We start from the raw sequence: 19,727 nt of genomic DNA, 5'->3' as shown, positions 1-19,727 counted from the left end.
AACATAATTAGTATACAATAATCGAAACACACAAAGGAAGGGTTGGATCCATACCACGATTGGCCCCAAATTGTAATTCGCCATCTCTGGAAGCTCGTGTTGGTGTTGAGAGTCCATGACTACACTCAAATTTGGGCGTGTTTGGTTTGTGGAGAGAGAGAGGAAATGATTCTCTTTTTTGAGCTTTGTGAAATGAGTTTGTGAGGTGTGTGATGTAAGAATGAGTGTAGTCTGATTAAATGTAAAAGGAAAATGAACTTAGTTTTTGCATGTAAAGTAGTCTGAATTTTGAGACAGGTATGGTAGTATGGGGAAGACAAAGGTTGATGTGATTGCCTTGTTGACTTTTTGACTCCATAAATTATAAATGTAAATTATTTATTTGTGTATATTCTTTTAAAAAAAAGTTATCCGTTTTTAATTTGTCACTATTATTTTTAATTTTAGTCGTGTATGGAAAATTATTCATCCATTACCAATAATAAGTTCCAAAATACGCAAATGTAAGAGTTAATTTTATCGACAGAAGGTACATTGTGGGTGTCATCATTACCCTTATTTCTTCCCCAAATTTGAACTACGTGATTATTTTTAGTTATTCTTTTACCAAAATTTGACATTGTGGTTACTTTAATATCAAATGATGTTGAAATTATATTTTACTGTGACCTATTTAGTTGACGTCATATTAATTTGACCCTTACATGCATGTTAATGAAACAGAAAACGTTGTTTAATAAAATATACTTTTACAAGCATATGAATCCGCATATGGGATATGTAAGAAAAATTATTGGGTTATTGCAAAATCTAGCCGCCAAAATTTTTACTACGTGTTCATAAAACCCTTAGTCGCGGTATACTTCAAGGTCGTTGCCCTACCAAGTATCATCCATTACTTCGTCACAATGTAATATTTTAATCATGACAAATTCTCTCCATTTTTTGCAAACTTTAGCTATTTCCATTGCCTCCGTAGACGTGAAACGTGGAAATATCAATCTCCCCATAATGTTTTCGTCGAATAGTGCCCAATGTTGTTCTGGTTTCAGCTGCAATGTTATTATTTTAATTTAAAATAAAGTTAGTAATCATCTCCTAATATCTATCAGTAAATTGCAAAACCAGAAGCTGAATAGTACAATTTAGGATAATTACTACTTTTTGGACAACTATATGACTATATACATAAATTGATCATCTCCTTTAATGTCCACTCGAACGTTTGCAGTAGATAACTCCATCTTAGTTCATGTAATTAAATATTTAAAAATACACAAAATTATACACACAAACATGTAGAATAATTTTCCCAAATTACAACCCCTTTGTAATGAAATTTAGTTTAACGACTCCATTTTACAATTTACCAATTACACCTACATTATTTCGATTTTGTGTAGGAAACAAAATCATTTAACACAACTTGAAGTGTAAATCGTAGTATTAAACAATCACTCCCCCAATTTTTTGATTGATTATTCACAAAATTATTAAATCAACAACAACATTAGCAATTGAGCATTCTTTTTATTTAAATTTCGTAACTAACACCACAATCCACAACTAATTAAATTATTAATTCCAGATCTAGCTTTAACAATCAATTAACATCCAAGGGGTCATCAATAGTTATGAAATAATTTCATCTCAAATGTTAAAATAATAGAATTAATTCCTACATAATCACTATATAGACATGAAATAAAGAATTGAGAGGTAAGCTTCTTACCAATTCCAACCCAAGTTGTGTTGGTAGCTGTTGTTCCCCATCTTGTTGTTGTTGATTTTCCATTCCGTGAAGATGTAGTTTAGGGAGGGTTTTGGAGTTTATTTTTTATTGAGAGAGTGATTTTGTGGAGTTGTGTCTTGGAAGCTTACTTACTTCTTTGTAGTTCTATTAAAGTGATTTTTCTCTGAATTTTTAGACAAGAATGGGAGTGTAAGGGGAGACAACGTATGATGTGATAGGTTTGTTGACTATTGGACTACCTTTATTTGTTTTATTTAACCTGTTTTCAATTTATACGAGATATAATACTGGTTGTGTATGTTAAGTTTATTTTACGGTTTTAAAATATATTGTGTATGTAATAATAATGATGCAATAATTTTTGTACCAACTCCCAAGACGCAGACGCTTGGGTTAATTTTATCGAAATTAATGAAGTCGTGCGTGTCTCAATTCTGCTGTAACATTAACTGTATAAATCATTTTTGTTGTAATTGTTAATGGAATTGTAATCCCAAGTAAAGCTTTTGAGTTCCATTTCATAATTTATTTGGTTATAATGTACAATAATCTATTATTCATTATTGTAAATTTGAGGACTTCTGTCAATACATACTTTAAGTTAATGGCACAAAAAAAAGTTGCGTAGGGAATTTATTTTATTAATTAAACGAACGATAACGTGACGAAGCATTGTAAGGCAAATGTAGAAAACGATTACAATTATCAAATCCTAGTGAAATAAATAAGCAAGGCAAAGGCAATCATGAATGCCATCTTGTACATGAATACTTCTGCGTCACGTGCCTTTTCGATTTGGGCAATGAGCATCTCATTTGCAAGAGTTAATCGCACACTCTCTTCCCGCAGATTTGAATTATCTTCTTGAAGTACCTCAACAATGTTGATATTGATGTCGTTCTCCCAAGTGAAGAAACCACAATTATCGTCCTGCATCCGAATCTAAATCATTATTATCCATCCCATATACTAAAGTAGGCACTGAAAAAAAAAATTAGTGTATTTGTTACCAACCTTCCAATAAGGGCATGAGTAGAACCTTTGTCCAGCGTTCTTCGTGTGTTTAAAAAGGTCAAGTTTGGCTTTTTGACCATGGTAGCAAAACAAATTCTTCACTCTACTCCCACGGGTGTGTCTTGTTGACGGGGATGAGGTTCGGGATTCATAATCTAAAACCATGCTCTTAATTTTGTGATTTATAGTTTTGTAGTGGAACTGTTTGGTTTCAAGAGTACTTTGCTGAAGTAGGCAAGCCATACTTATAGTCCAATATGTTGGTTTTAGATTTGAAAAAACGGTACATTCTAAATATGACCGTTGTTATGTGGATGTTGGTTGGTCTGTCTGGAAATTATATGTTATACTTGGTATAATATTGGACATAAATGGAAAAATAATTCCAATGAGTCCTCATTCTAATACATATAATTTTACATATTCAGTAAATGTTTATGAATTGTGAAAACATAACAAGGAAAAGAATGAAAACAAATTTATTACAATCACTTATTGGGATCACAAATTTCCCGCACAATTAAAAAACTGAATGACCTACTGATATTACACTCATGCACAGAATTAAATTAAAAAAAAATGAAGGATTAAAAAACGAAATAATACAAAACCTTAATAGAAAGTATTTATATGTCACCGTACACATAATCCACAACTACCTCGTCGAACCCATAGGAATCATCTGGTCCTTTGTCTGATTTCAAGACCCTGTCCACGCTTTCTTGGTCCCATAGACGTAGACGACTTGAATTTGGAATTTTTTTTAGGATTCTCGTACTGTACGCCAGTCGATCGATGTAGATTATCTGTAAGAACAGAGTAACTGTTTTAACAAATACAATTTAAACAAGTTATCGTACCCTATTAATCAAAATGTTTCAAATGTGGTACTCACGAGCAAAAGTAGTGTACACCCCCCGTATCCTTCTTTTGAGGAATTGAATTTGTTTCCATATTTGATAAGCCAGTCCAGTACATAACGTCCCCAATTATAAGTGGATGCTTCGCTCGCTATCTGTAGGACGCTTAGATGCAAAGGGCTTATCCATCCACACTTTTGAGTTGGGCATAAAATGGTTCCTAGTGCGTACAATAAGAAGTCTCTTTGAAAGGACTCTTTATCAGGCCGGTGACAGACGATTTTACCAAACACTTCAGATTGTGTAACAGCTCCGTACATTGTGTTCTGCTTGTATAATGTTTTTATGGTTAGAGCTGTGCTCTTATTTGATAAACTAGGATGCATCAATTCTTTATCGGACGGTATTCCTAACACCCAATGTACCATTTCCTCATCAATTGTAACCATGTAGTTGTCCCTAACCTTTAGTTGTAAGGTATTAGGATCAAACCTGGATGTAATCCAGTACCCAAACTTTGGGTCAATATTGAAAATCCTAGTGAATAAAAGTTCCTCAAAGCCCATATCAACAATCCACAACTTTTGTTTACCGGATAATTTCCCAAGTAGAATTCCAAATTGACTAAGAGCACATCCCATTCTAGGAATCTGTAAGTATTTGAAGTTGTCTTAGTGGGAGAGTTAATCATTTTGATTAAAATCAGACTTTTACATGCATATTTTATAATATCGGGGTTGTGAAATTAATATTAGGTCGTTGTAAAAAATCTAATTAACGTAGTTGCGTAAAATATGAGTGGTTACCTTCCTCCCGATATGTTCGTTATCCTTAGTGGATCCAGTATGCGAATCAGAACTGTCCGAGTCTTTTCCATTTGATTTCTTAGTCTATTAATATTATAATATTTATTAGACATGTAATCAAATAATTCATAGCACAATACAATAAAGTAGTGTATGGACAATTAAATGTGACTCACCCTAGGTTTTTTGGTAGATGTTGTTGGGCTGGCCGCAACCTTTCTTTTTGCAGCCCCTCTCCCTTCTTCTTCAACATCTCGATGTTGAACCACGATTTGAACAAGTGGATTGGTTTTTGTGAGTTCAACCAGCTTCACAAAGTCATCCTCATCTTTTATTGGCACACCATCCTCGTGAAATCGGTCCATATCTGCAACGAACCAGATCGTATACTCTTTTCGGCATCCTAATTCTTCGATTAGGTGTTCCATATGTGTAAGGCTTAGACGAATTCTATTACTGATAATCGTCTGTGACAATCCATTCTCATATCCTCTCTTGGGATGGAAAATGAACTTCCCATGATACCAAATGGTAAGGAATATTATTGTTTTCCAATTGCAAAGCCTGTATCACATTTAATCATAGACTGCTTCAAATCAACCAATCTAATTGAAACGAATCTAATTGAACAAGTAGAAAATCAATGGTTGACAAAGTGTGGAATAATTTACCTTAAATTTTCCTCCACGGAGAGCATTTTTCCGTCACCGATTTTGTGTATCTGTGTTTGGTTTTTGTCATACAGTTGGGTAGTTATTCAAAAGGAATTGTGTAAAAAGCGGGGTTTCCAAAGGTACATTCAATAATGCGATGCTGACTAGAAAAGCGTGATGTACGATTAATTAATAATACATACATAATAAAATGCACACAAATAATTTATAATAACTGGTTAACATTGTTAACTCCAACAACACAATGTAATAAAATAGAAGTTAATACATGAAATACCTTAACTAAATATTACATTAATGATTTAAAAAATGTAGAACATCGTGATTATAACAAGCCACCAACTATTCGTCGGTCAAGTCAATGACTTCAATCTTCTTTTGTCTCCCGATCATCATTAAGTATTCATTCTCTTCAATTGGCTCCCTCTTGATTAACCTGTCGTCCGCTTTAGCCACCGATATTATACGTTGCCCAGACGAGTTTGGTTCAATACCTTGCCAAGAGTAGTTTTCTAACAAATAGGAGTCCCTTTCATCCATGAAAACCTCGCTAACTTTAGGAACATAATGTAATTCACTTAGCAATTTCGATGTCTCTGAAGGACCTAGACGATTAATCACCACTCTCATGAACATTCTCCACTCGACTTTGAACCTCTCCTGCTCAATTTCAACAGCCAGGTATTTCGACCATCTTCTGGTGGGTTGAACATCTACAATTTTTAAAACAACATTAGGTTTTGTATTGTTTTGGTTACACTAAAGGACCACATTGTTGTTTTGACAAATTTTAAACATTAAAAAATTACCTTTTCCATTCACTGTGATAGTTTGGGATGCACTTCCTCCAGATGATACATTCCTTCCTCTCCTTGTTCGTGGGTTGACTGGTTGCCAGATTTCTTTGCCATTGTTGAAAGGAAATGGGTTAGTGGATTTGGTATCGGTTTTGTGTATGTAGTTGATTGCTTGAATGAATATGAGTACAATTTCAAGGGTTGTATTTATATGGCACTTCTTTGACTCACCAAAGACCAAATGTTGGAGAAATGGCGGGATTACTTGGCGTAATATGTGGTGCACATATTTTATTTGTCACAACAGAAATTAATTAATAAGTTTTGTAATTTATTTTGTTTGATGAAATCGTTGTGTATATGAGTATGAATGCAAGTTTATTTGTTTTCCCACACTATTAATCACCAAATTAAATTTTCCCGCCAACACAAAGGGTTGGTCATGCAACCAATCAGCTAATGACCCAATCCTTGTAGTAGGCAAGAAGCAGACGAACCAATCCCTGTTTCACCAAACAGTAGTCGGGTCCACCATAGTTGTAACAATAATTTGCTATAGAATTGTGTATGTGTTTTAAATGTCCTTCGTGTTTGATGGTATATTCCTGTATGCACATTAGTTAAATGAATTGTGTATGTGTTTTAAAGATGTCAATTAGGTTATACCGATGATGGATGATGGCTCGGGAAACATGAACGGTTATCTCAAATCTTGGTGAGGAGATAACTTAGGTGTCATCATCTACTAGGTTATCCGGGATGATTGATTGCTCGAGTAACATGAACGACTTTCTAATCGTGGTACGGAGATCAATTAGGTGTCATCATCTACTAGGTTATACCGATGATGGATGATGGCTCGGGAAACATGAACGGTTATCTAATCTTGGTAAGGAGAGAACTTAGGTGTCATCATCTACTAGGTTATCCGGGATGATTGATTGCTCGAGTAACATGAACGGTTATCTAATCTTGGTAAGGAGATCAATTAGGTGTCATCATCTACTAGGTTATACCGATGATGGATGATGGCTCGGGAAACATGAACGGTTATCTAATCTTGGTAAGGAGATCAATTAGGTGTCATCATCTACTAGGTTATACCGATGATGGATGATGGCTCGGGAAACATGAACGGTTATCTAATCTTGGTAAGGAGATCAATTAGGTGTCATCATCTACTAGGTTATACCGATGATGGATGATGGCTCGGGAAACATGAACGGTTATCTAATCTTGGTAAGGAGATCAATTAGGTGTCATCATCTACTAGGTTATACCCGTGATGGATGATGGCTCGGGAAACATGAACGGTTATCTAATCTTGGTAAGGAGATCAATTAGGTGTCATCATCTACTAGGTTATACCCGTGATGGATGATGGCTCGGGAAACATGAACGGTTATCTAATCTTGGTAAGGAGATCAATTAGGTGTCATCATCTACTAGGTTATACCGATGATGGATGATGGCTCGGGAAACATGAACGGTTATCTAATCTTGGTAAGGAGATAACTTAGGTGTCATCATCTACTAGGTTATCCGGGATGATTGATTGCTCGAGTAACATGAACGGTTATCTAATCTTGGTAAGGAGATCAATTAGGTGTCATCATCTACTAGGTTATACCGATGATGGATGATGGCTCGGGAAACATGAACGGTTATCTAATCTTGGTAAGGAGATCAATTAGGTGTCATCATCTACTAGGTTATACCGATGATGGATGATGGCTCGGGAAACATGAACGGTTATCTAATCTTGGTAAGGAGATCAATTAGGTGTCATCATCTACTAGGTTATACCCGTGATGGATGATGGCTCGGGAAACATGAACGGTTATCTAATCTTGGTAAGGAGATCAATTAGGTGTCATCATCTACTAGGTTATACCCGTGATGGATGATGGCTCGGGAAACATGAACGGTTATCTAATCTTGGTAAGGAGATAACTTAGGTGTCATCATCTACTATGTTATTATCAAGCCGTTTTAAGTCAATCATTCAAGGTACATGAAAATTTATACATGAATGGTTTTTAAAAATTTAGAGGAACATGAATGGTTAATAAAAATTTATACTATTACTTCGACATAAATATGTAATTAATAAATCATTAATACTGACCTTATTCATTAGTAATTGAAATATTTGTACACATTGTAACATAACCAACAATTTAATTATAATTAATTATTAAGGAGGGTGCACAACTAGGATATTATTTATATTTTAATTTTTTTTCAACTAAAGTTAATTTGAAAATTGAAAAAGCTAACACCTACTCACCTACATGTCGGACGACATCATTACCATGTTTGACCAATTTGTTTTTCATGTGTTGTTTTATTTGGAAATTAAATTCGCCGGTTTAAAAAATTAAAGCTTGGTCTCCCTCAACCATTTACTTAGAAAACCACTACAACACCCAAACTCTCTCCAAACGCCGACGGCCTCACCCGCGTGAACAGTGAATGTAAGTAAAATTGATCTCATCACTTAAATCGTTATTCTAGATGCACCAATCAATATATTTGGTTTGTGTTCATGTTAAAACATGATTGCATGTGTATTTTGTTTTAAAATTGATTAGTAATTGAAGTTTCAATCAATTAGGGACGACCCTGCTGCACACGATTTTGGGGAGGTGGCTTCGATTGCTGCAGCCTATGCCATGAATTCAGATTCAATTGATTGCAATACTGGTGAAACAACCCCAGAACAAGAGGAATTGGAAGCCGATGCCCTCGAAGAGAACGAAAATTGCAGTCCAGAAAACACCGTTGATAGTGGCGCCGGTTCTACTGTTTCCCCACAAGTATGTTACACTTACCATCCGTTTTGGTTTAGTAAAAGTTTTTTGTGAGAACCTAAAATAATAATAAGCTAATAAATGTTGGAAAAAGGCAAGGTTAAGTATTCATTTAGAATATAATCAAGTAATTACTCTGTTGAATATGATGTAGACCGTTCAAATAGAGAAAAATGGACAAAGGGAAATGGAAGAGATACCCATCTTTCACGACATCGGAGTGTCTCAGGTATTATCTTTTAAGACATTACTTTTTAAGAAATTGGGTAAAAAGTTGTAAGTAGATGAAAATGAATAATGTTATTTAGTTATAAGAAAACACACGCACAATTTTTTTCAAATATGATCCTTTACGGGTATAATGTTGTGCTTTACAATAGGATAAAATTTGGGACGACATAGGCATTGGTGAGCATTCAAGCCCGGTTCTAAACTTTGAAGACATTGAGGTAAAACAACCGTAATGTCTTACTTAGTTATTTAAAGTTCAAAATTACTTGATAAAATAACAGTGGTCAATTGTATTAGTGGGTAATGTTACATGTTGCTGCAACTTTTGCTATTGTTAGAATGACATTCTACCTGGACATCAAGAAACCCCACACGATGACCAGTCCGATGATGTTATCAACCACCCCACAAACGTTGAACCTAATAATGAGCAGATGCCACAAAGGGAAACGGATAGGGTGGTGAAAGATAAACGTCCACACTGGCCTAGGAGAGGAAGGCCGCCTTTGACGGATGATGAACGGTTGAAGCGTGGGAAGCCTCTTGGAAGATGGGTTCCGGGTGGCCCAGGAAGGCCACCATTGGGGAAGGGTCAAAGCAAGGCAGCAAAACCGGTATTTTACTTTTTAAGCTTTATTAGTCTACAACAACAATTCGTAACCATTGCTTGTCGTGTTTGTAACGTGTTTCCATAAATGTTTCATTTTGTTCAGCATACGTCGTTAAGGGTTTACCCTCAATTAGTTATAGACGCAGTGAATGCAATGTGTCCAGTAAGAAAAGATTGGGTTGCGAGTGCGGGGTTTAGGTACATTCTACAACTTAAGGTAAACAAGGTAGATAGACATTTTATGACTTGGTTAGAAAAGCGGTGGGACTGGAAGAGACAAGTTCTTCTTATACGTGATGACTACGAGATTACAATTGATGAGGAAATGATATCTTGGATCACTGGCTTACCAATTGGTGACCAAGACTTCAACTCAATGACATTAGGGGAAGATGAAATTGTAGAATTCCAAACTGCTTACAACACTCGTAGTGGGATTGATTACACAGAGGTTTACAACAAATGTAGTGTTGAGGTCAATAAGTTCTGGTTTACAAGGAATTTCTTGTTGTTGACTATGGGAAGTCTATTTTGTATGAACAAGTACAACTTCATAACCCCAAAACTACTGCCATTATTGAAGAAAGAATACGTTGAGAATCCGGCTACATGGAATTGGTGCGGGTTTGTGTATGAATGGATGACAGGTCGTGGGAAGGAACCAGGAAAAGCTTCTGCGTTTGTGTTATTGGTAAGTTAATAGTTTATTTATCTGTGTTATAACACTGTGGTGAATTATTAATCAGTATTTTGTATGTTGACAGATTGCATACCTGGATCGTATCAAGTTTAAAAAAACTGGAAAGTTATGGTGCAAAGAAAAGCCACGCATAGGTGCTTGGACCACCGAGGACATGGACTTGGTCATTGCTACTGATAAAGGGTCCAACGGCGAGTTTGGAAAAGCGGAGGTAAATTCGTAAAAACACACACATATCTCACATTATCATAGCTGAAAAAAGGAATGAATGCACTAACACACCAATGTCATAACACACTGAAAACAGGTGGTTCGGGACGTTGTTTACGGTAAAGAGTACCCAATTGGAAAACCAGTTACAATACCACCTTGGATCCATCATCTAGGAGACAATGTTGTTGGGGAACCCATCATTCCTCCAGATGTGCAAAAGGTCAACTTACGCCAACACAAGGATCAGCAACAACCAAACAAGAAGGTAGATTACCTTAACCAGATAGTATTTTATACAGCCTATTCCAAAATTTTGAAAACATTCACTAATGAAATGTATGAACTTAACCAAATACGTACCGAATGTAGGGTAAAGTCCCTAATAAAAGGAAGCGTAAAAAAATTGCTAAGAGAACATCCAGTAGAAGTTCCGAGGATGAATACGATACCAGCGAAGAAGATGATGAAACCCAGTCCGACGATGACATCCACAGAAGGGACTTCGCAAATCAACCGCCGTTGGTTCATCCTAAGCATGCAAGGATTGCTGACACGATACTGGCAAAAAACAAAAAAGGACCTCAAGTTCTTTTCAAATGCGGGGGACATTCACTGACTCGTGGTTTGTTGTATTCCTCTTTTACGATTCCAGGAGAAATAAATCTCCAGGTATGTGTTGTCAAATTATGTGCGTTTTCATAACATATGGGCCACGATATTCTGTCTCGGAAACATAATGGTAATTTCCACTTACAGATTATGGATGCTTGGTGTGCTACTTTGAACATGGACATCTTAACGAACCCTGGAAATAAATCATACGTGATCCACCCAACGCTTTTGGTAAGTGTATTACAAGAGTTGATGTTATAGCAGGTGGATTAAGAATAACAATAATGACCATTTTCTTGTAGAGTGATATAATGGAAATTGACATAAAATCAAACACGTATATGGAGTTGGAGGTGCAGAAGGTGAATGAAATAAAGAAAGACTTCGCAAACAACTTTGTTTGGAATGAAATCAAAGAGGTAAAATATCCATTTTATGTCGTTCATATATTCACGCTATTTGGCCTAATCATAATTCAGCTTAAACCCACTTGAAATGCAGTTGTATATACCCCTTTTCCTTGGTGACAATTGGTTAGTGATTAACATATCCGGTGGAAGAAGAGAGCTGAGGTTATTTGACCCAAGGATAAAGCCACATACAGCTGAATCTGCTGTCCGTTTACTAGGCCTCAAGATTGTACGTCCTCTATAATTTTTATTTGTTAGTTGAAATGATAAATCGAATTGTGAATCATGCGTCCTGAAACTTTTTGTGATGTACACCAGGCTAGCATAATTGGGCAGATTTCACCCCAACCCACCGAGAACGACGTGTGGTCATCGTTTTCAAAAGGCGATATCAAATTTGTTGTTAGAAACAATCCGTCCGCGAAAATCGGTACGGACTGTGGCTTGTTGTGCATGCTCCACTTGTTGTCTGTCCTGGAGAATGTGCAAGATATGATGAAGGTAACACAATACTTTTGTATGGCTTTGTTATTAATTAAACAACATACAAACGATGATTCAGTTGAATGGTTTGAATTGCAGACTTATTTGGACAACGATAATGGTGTTAAGAAATTCCTACTTGCTCGGTTGGTGGGAAGCCATCACAATGAGGTCAAGTCAAATGACGTTTTGAAATTAATTCTAGGCAAATATCCGGCATAAGTTTCGTTCCAAATTCCTACTACAACAATGATTTCTTTAGAATTTGTGTGGATTAATATTACGATGTGATCATATTGTATTCAGTCACATTCAGATTGTTACATTATTCAGAATATTTTTCTCTTAATCCCCCGGAATATGTAATTCATGCATCAACAACTCCCTTTTCGGTTATTTTAAACCTACATACATTTAACTCTAGCGTAGATGATAACAAGATACTTATCATTCTTACGTAACTTTGGTCTGCGGAATTAATTGATTTTGATAAGAATAACCTTGTTCCTATATTCCGAGTCCATCCGTTGCCCAGAGCAGGCCGAACCTTCCTTCCGGAGGACATCATGAAATGTGTAGAGGAATCGGAATCAGTTGGAAACACATCAATAACATTATTGACCACTAGGACGGCAACATTGTATTGGGATGCAATGGACTTCAAACCGTATCCAATTGCACGAAGCAATTGTGTTCGTGACTCTAGCCCTTGAGCCGTGTTCTCAAAATGGCTAGTGCAAATACTTGCAATAGAGTCTATAACAACTAACCTGACATGCCTGCATGTGTTGTGCGACTGTTTAATCAACTTTACAACCCAGTCAAGTACGTCAGGTAACTCATACGGTGATTCAACCTGTTTGGTTGTTATATGATCACAGGGGTTGTCATTGGGATCAAGAGAGGTCTCTAAAATGAAGGGTATTAGAGAAGTTAACCTTCGAATTGGAAAAGGTCCAATTGAGTGTATATAAATGGTTGCCCCATACATTTCACCCACTGACGGAGGTAATTGACATGCAATACTAGTTTGAAGGCAAAGTTGTGTCTTACCGGTCGCATTCTCCCCGCATAATTCAGTCACTTCACCAACACTTATTCCACCTTGCAAAATACTATCAATAGAATCGTACTTCGTTGTAATTTTTGGATGATTTGCTGACATTCTTTTACTTTAATTTACTTTTACACTAAACAACCATTAATATATATACAAGTTGGATTGTGCTACACTAAACTTGGATGTCAACAAGAAGATTAATTATGTCACTCAAACTCATACAAACTACACAGAAACTTAAACAATTATTTCTACAATTTGAAAATTACTAACAAAATACCACAAATAAAGACACCAACATTTTCAACAACAAATGTGAACAAAATAAATGTAAAAATATTCCAATGTAGTAAATTTAATTTAATTAATTAATCGTTGTATGCGTGTCAACGAACTGTAATTAAAGACGGTATTCTAATTACTTTTATCAGCACGTGGAGCATTAAGTCAAACTATTAGTATATTCTGGACGCAAATGAGGCAATGGCTTCGGCCTCACGTCACAATGGTTACTGCCTTAACATAGAGCATTGCTTCCCCTTTGGTCTGAGGTTCGATACCTGGTAGCAGCGGCATTATGCATATTAACCTTCCCCCACCCCCCCCCTAACCCGCACACTTTTTTTTGTAGCTTTTCCCCATACTATTTTGATGTCAAATTCAGTTCAACGCTTTGCGTTTATTTAAAGTTAAAAATTAGATTAAATTTAAAAAGTACCAATAAACAAACTTCAAATGACAATCTAGCGCAAAAATTCCATACAGATAATACGGTACCCAATTCATTATAACATTGATAAAAACAACTACATGGTCAATCTTCCTCCAAGTCTTGTGTTCCATTCAAAGGTATCATAATCAAAAGTTTGAGATATATCTTCGGACAAATTTATTTGAGATGATTCAGGAATGTCTTCTAAAACAGGTCCAATGGATGAGGAATGTAAACGGGCATCCTGAACGTTGTTCGCATGCTCTTGCCTTGCCCGGTAGCTAGGAATATGGCCATAAGTAGACCTTATGAGTTCCTACAATTAATTACCGTAACTTGTATAAATTATAAGTCGTAATAAAAAATAAACATTCAAATAAAAAAAAAAACAAACAATTTTACATTACCTCGTTCGCTGCAATCTCAGCGTGATTACATGCTTGGTTCTTCTTTGATTTTTCGTAAATTGAATACGGTCCTTTCTTAGACCGCCCAACATGCCTCTTATCAATGGGGGTTTTAATGGCACCATCCTCAGCAGGTTGAGATGCCCTCTTTAGGGCACGTTCATTACACTCCCTCGGTCGTAGCCTACGACGACCAAATACGTTACGTGCTTCGGGATCCCACCAACAAATAGACTGATCACCTCCTTCACCAGTCTTTCTTATACCGACTGCATCCTCCATTTTCAGCCTAAGACTATCAGTGCCTTCCGTATATAACTTGTAGGCAGCTTCATTGCGCATGGCTAATTCTTTCAAATAATTATGCCTTTGGGAAAGCTCATTAGCTTTGGCTAACGTTGCGGTTTCTTCAGGATCATAGTATGAAACCCTAACACTCTCATACGAACTAACTTGCTTCGTCCATCTATCTAGTATATATTTCTCCGGTATAAATTGGAAATCCTCCACATCCATTGCTTTGAGTATGTGCCTACATAAAATACCCCTAAATTCAAACAACTGACATGAGCAACTGACTTCCCCCTTAACCTTATCTACTTTAACAACGTAACTTTTGAACCTTTTCCTCCAATGAGGGGAGGTCAGTTTCTCATCTGCTCTATACAATACAAGTGACCCTATTGCATTGGTTTTGGTTACGTTCGTATGGGTTAAACCTTTACGCTCATTCACAACCGCAGCAAACATCTCATTGGTGTATACAGTATGCAACACATACTCAGCTAACACACTCTTGTCCACATCAAGTTTAGGAGGCTTATCTATACTATTATGATTATCCTTCGACTCTTCCTCTGCCTTTATCTTCATACAGAACTCGTAGTTTTTAATAAACTGCGTTAATCCACAATCTAAGTTTACATGAATTTTGAATGTGCGATTCATACCTTCACTTCGTTGCGTAGAGGACATTCCAGCCCAAAATTTACCTCTATTGTAAGCTGGTGCCCATTGCCGACGTTTATCATACGCATCCAGCATCCAACCCTGACGTTGATTATATTTGTCCATCACAAGACACCAAGCCTCATCAAACTCCTCGGGATCGAGCATGTCATGAACGGCGGTTCTAATTAGCGTGTCGATGCTTTTCCATTCATCGAGCTTGCCGAGATTGCGAGAGGCATTTTGTAGCATGTGCCACAAACAAAGCCTATGAGGAACCCCAGGGAAAACTATGCTTATCGCTCTACCTATTGCCTTGTCTTGATCGGTTATAATTCCCTTAGGAGGCTTTCCCATGCACTTAAGCCATTCCTCAAAGACCCAAACAAAACTCGGAGTGTCTTCGTGTGAGATTAAAGCGGCAGCAAAAAAATTGACCTCCCATGGTGGTTGACGCCAACAAACGGGGCAAATGGCATACGATACCTAGTTAATTCAGTAATTATTACTGTGTGAAGTAGGATGGAAAAACAATATCAAGTATACTATTATCGCATGCATACAAAATAACATTACAATAACATGCACTACCACATGCACAATTAATTCAATTTCAAGAAGACTAAACTAAATAACCCATAAAACTAACAACCACAGTTATGTAATAGAAACAAATAAATAATAAAATAACATACCTGTTGCTAGAAAAGGTGGTGTCGAAACTGATCACATCCCCGAAATATTTGCAACTTCCTCTACTACGCGCGTCGGACCAGAATGCGTTCTTTAAAATACCCTCTTCATCTCGTTCTATAGAACTATAAAAATCGCCATTCAGATCTCGTTGTGCTTTAAAATACTCTTCAAGTGCAACAGCATCCCCTTTCTCAAACATGGTTTTACAACGTTCAACAGCTATGGCGTTCCTCAAATCTTTTTTGTTGAACGTCATATTATCAAAACCACCCTTTTCAATCAATTGCGTGCCAAAGTTTCTACTAATGCTAACACCGGCACGTTCATTTATCATTACCCTATCAAAGGTAGCACTACCGATGCTTCTATAGTTAACCATCATCCTACTATTTTCGGGCAATAGAGGATGATTATGCACCAAATCACAACTAATAACTACAAACTCTCCGTTTTTCTCTTTACCATAAAAAAAAACGTTGCAACCAGTAACATTAGACCCGACACTAGATTTCACGCCACCTTTCTTACACTTTAATCTGATCATCTCCATCGTATGAGGCCTAGCCTCAAGCTCACCAATACCAACTCTACTAACACCCTTATCCTTGTACTCCTTCTTAATCTTACTACATATTACAAACAACTCAAAACCAGTCATGTACGCATAACGATTGCAAAATTCAAAAAACTCACTACCGGACTCAAAACACATTCCTGGACAAGGGGTGGTTGGCGTAGTTGAATTCACAATAGTTCCTTCTCCGACGTCAGGTTCAACATTAAGGTCTATACTAACCATTGTACTCTGGCATAACAAATGAAATTAAACAAATAATAAATTAATACAAATTAAATTAAATCATACAATGCTTTTATACAAATAAATAGTTATCGAAAATTTTCAAATTAAATTAAAATAAACAAATAAAAAATTGATATAATAAAATAACATTTTGTTTTTAATTAGACATATACAATTAATTATATTAAAATGGATAACATACATATCTTATCCACGAAAATAAAATCTTATACACACAAGGTACATAGGTTTCTCCGTCAACTTCAATCAACAACATCGGGCATTCCGCTTAATAAATTAATGGTTCATAGATTATACGACAGTAATAAAATCACAATACATTAATAAGGAATTGGTTCTGGAAAAAAATTTACTAACAATAAACATAAAAGGAGAACAAATTTGTAAATAACAAAGTTAAAAGATTACTTAGTAATTGCTTTGTATTACATGAAAAGTAGAAATGGAGTTCATGAATATTCACCTCTTACAACAAGCTTGGTAAGTGATAACCTTCTGTGGATAGTTAATGCTCAGCTTCACTTTCCGTTTTTTTTTTTTTTTTTTTTTTTGGGAAATTTAGGCGGGGAATATTTCAGAGGATTTTTGGGCGCTAGAATACCCGCTGTGAAGAGCAAAATGGCGGAAAAAATGAAAACCTTTCCCTCCTAAAATATACCATTTCCCACCTAAAACCAAAATGTACAATCTGACATGTCAATCACCCATTGCATTCTAAGTCCAGTCAACATAAAACCATTTTATGTGTATGGACTCCCCTATCTATCTCCGTCAATCAAAACTCCAGTATAAAAACAAAACTCTTTTCTCAATCAGGCGCATGAAAATTAGTGCAATAAACTTGGAAAATCAAAACTACGTTACAGTACGACAATAGACATGGAAAATTATCACAAACTGTTAATCAAATAAACATGGCGAAATTGACGGTTATCATCGCAGTTCATAAAACTACAGACGAGTAAACACAAAATAATATAATAATTAATACGTAGTGATACTAACCGATAACGAGAGAAAGGGGGAGAGAGGAAGAGAGAAAACAGGCGGTTATCATCTTATTCTCATCAATATAATATGTACATATACATGTATTATATAGGATACAGATGTCAGGGGTATAATGGGCATCCACAATACAATATATTTATAACAATTGTAAATTATTTTGTTACTCCCTCCGTCCCGGAATACTTGACCTGTTTTCCTTATCGGGTCGTCCCTTAATACTTGACCTGTTTCTAAAAATGGAAATATTCTAACAATATTATATTATTTCTCACTCCACCCCTATTAACCCACCTACCCCTACTCCATACAAAAAATAATTAAAAATTCAACCCCTACTCTCCCCCAACCCCACCCCTTCACACATTTCCCACTAACTACATTAAAATAATAACCCACTATCAACTACTACCTATTAAATTAAATAAGTCAATTCAAGTCCCTTAAACTCTGTGCCGGTCAAACCGGATCGAGTATTCCGGGACGGAGGGAGTACCTTTTTACCCAAAAAAATATTTAATTCTATTTTCCTAAAAAAATGTCATTCTATACATGAGGAATACTATATAAAATTTGTTTTTATATTTTGGTAACAAATACATACATATACAATGCACAAAAGATGAGAGAGAAACTTAGAGAGAGAAAGAGAAAAAAGAAGAAAAAACCCTATGAGATACCAAAGACTGTTCTCGGTGCCTCCGCCTCCTTCCTTCCCCATTCGTTTCCATGGATCTGCCATGGATCCTCAAGATCTCTTCTTCAAAACCTCCACCACAATAGATTTACTACTTCCCAGGGTAATTATTATCCTAGAACCTATTTAATTAGAGTATTAATTACAGTAAATCAAACACATTTCTTGACTGATTCTTCTCGCCCCTTGGATCTTAATCAAACGACCATTGTTGTTCTGCCTAATGAGTACCTGGTTATCTACAATAGTAATTATGAAGAGAAGCCAATTTTGCTGGATTTTAATTGTGATTTCTCTATTTGTCGTCATTCATTGAACAATCTGGTGCGAGCTTGCTCTAGAAAAACGAGATCTGGTGGAGTTGATTCTTGGATTACCCAAATCTATTCATCTACCTCAGGGAAGTGCCTTTATTTAGCCTTTAATGATGCATTTTCCTTGCTACTTTGTCGATTGTGGTTTATCAACTTATGCCTTGTGTGTTTCCTTTTCATTTGTCACTTTAATCTTGTCATGCAAGCTATTATCTACATTAGTACGGACAATTTTTGTGATGATTTGTATGTCCTTGATGCCCAATCTATTACTTACATTAATTCGGACCTTTTCTGTGTTGATTTGGATGTCCTTGATGCCCAAGTTTCCTTGATTTTAAATTTCCTTTACAATTATGCCATCTGTTTGTCCGTGTTATATGTTGTTTGTTCTAAACCCGTCGTTTTAAGATTTTACAGACTTACTTCTATTTTAAATTCCAAAGTCCTTCATATTTCCATGATTATCCTTTGTTGTTTCGATTTCCTAGTTGGCTGGTTTACTATGGCACTTATCTCAATCATGTACCATTTCTCTGGGCACCAATGCAGGGTGATTAATGAAAATGTAGTTTGTTATGTTAAGTTCTCTATGCTTCAATCTTCTGCAGTTATGTTGCCTTATGTATGCTATCCAGGTTACTTAACCTATCTTGCCCCCTCTATTCAGTCTGCTTCCTTTACTGAATTTTATGATGCCCCTGTTGCTTACTTTGTCCCTTGTGTTTCCTATCTGTGGTACGCTTATTTCACAGGATTTGGGTTCCAAATTAGGCTCCTTGGCAAGTTGAGGTACCCAATTTCTGGGACGCTCCTTGTAAGGTTGAAGATTAGTTTTGTGAAACTTTCCTCCAATAAGCTAATGTTCGATGATGCTCCTAATAATTCCCCTCATTCTTGGCCTGAGAACTTTATAACTCTCCCCTCTCCTCTCCCAGTTAGGGCCAATGTGCTTCACAGGAATATCCGGTGTATTCACTCACATAATTTGGCTTCTTCTAACTTATGTTCATGTCCTTGTTCTATTTCAGACTTTATCTACATTGATGTTAGCTTTGTGGAAATTCAGATCCGGCATTGTACGTT

The 19,727-nt window shown here is 36.2% G+C and overlaps 1 protein-coding gene across 1 annotated transcript; it reads right to left on the bottom strand.

Moving 5' to 3' along the window:
- Positions 1-13,842: 13,842 nt before the first annotated feature.
- Positions 13,843-16,598, bottom strand: LOC130461517 (protein FAR1-RELATED SEQUENCE 5-like). Its single transcript, XM_056829649.1, has 4 exons — positions 15,799-16,598; positions 15,675-15,690; positions 14,156-15,589; positions 13,843-14,064 (listed from the first exon to the last, which is right to left on the bottom strand). The coding sequence occupies exons 1-4, from the start codon at positions 16,596-16,598 to the stop codon at positions 13,843-13,845; spliced, it is 2,472 nt and encodes an 823-aa protein (XP_056685627.1).
- Positions 16,599-19,727: the final 3,129 nt, after the last annotated feature.

The sequence above is a fragment of the Spinacia oleracea genome, chromosome 5 (assembly GCF_020520425.1).
Source record: "Spinacia oleracea cultivar Varoflay chromosome 5, BTI_SOV_V1, whole genome shotgun sequence".
NCBI lineage: Eukaryota > Viridiplantae > Streptophyta > Magnoliopsida > Caryophyllales > Amaranthaceae > Spinacia > Spinacia oleracea.
The sequence above is the reverse complement of the archived record's forward strand: the minus strand, read 5'-3'. Positions and strand labels throughout refer to the sequence as shown.

What these genes read in the sequence shown, in the direction of transcription:
- LOC130461517 (XM_056829649.1), bottom strand. Translation starts at nt 16,598, where the DNA reads ATGGTTAGTATAGACCTTAATGTTGAACCTGACGTCGGAGAAGGAACT. An exon ending in CTGAGATTGCAGCGAACGAG is followed by an intron (nt 14,065 to 14,155) that starts GTAATGTAAAAT and finishes AATTAATTGTAG; the next exon opens with GAACTCATAAGGTCTACTTA.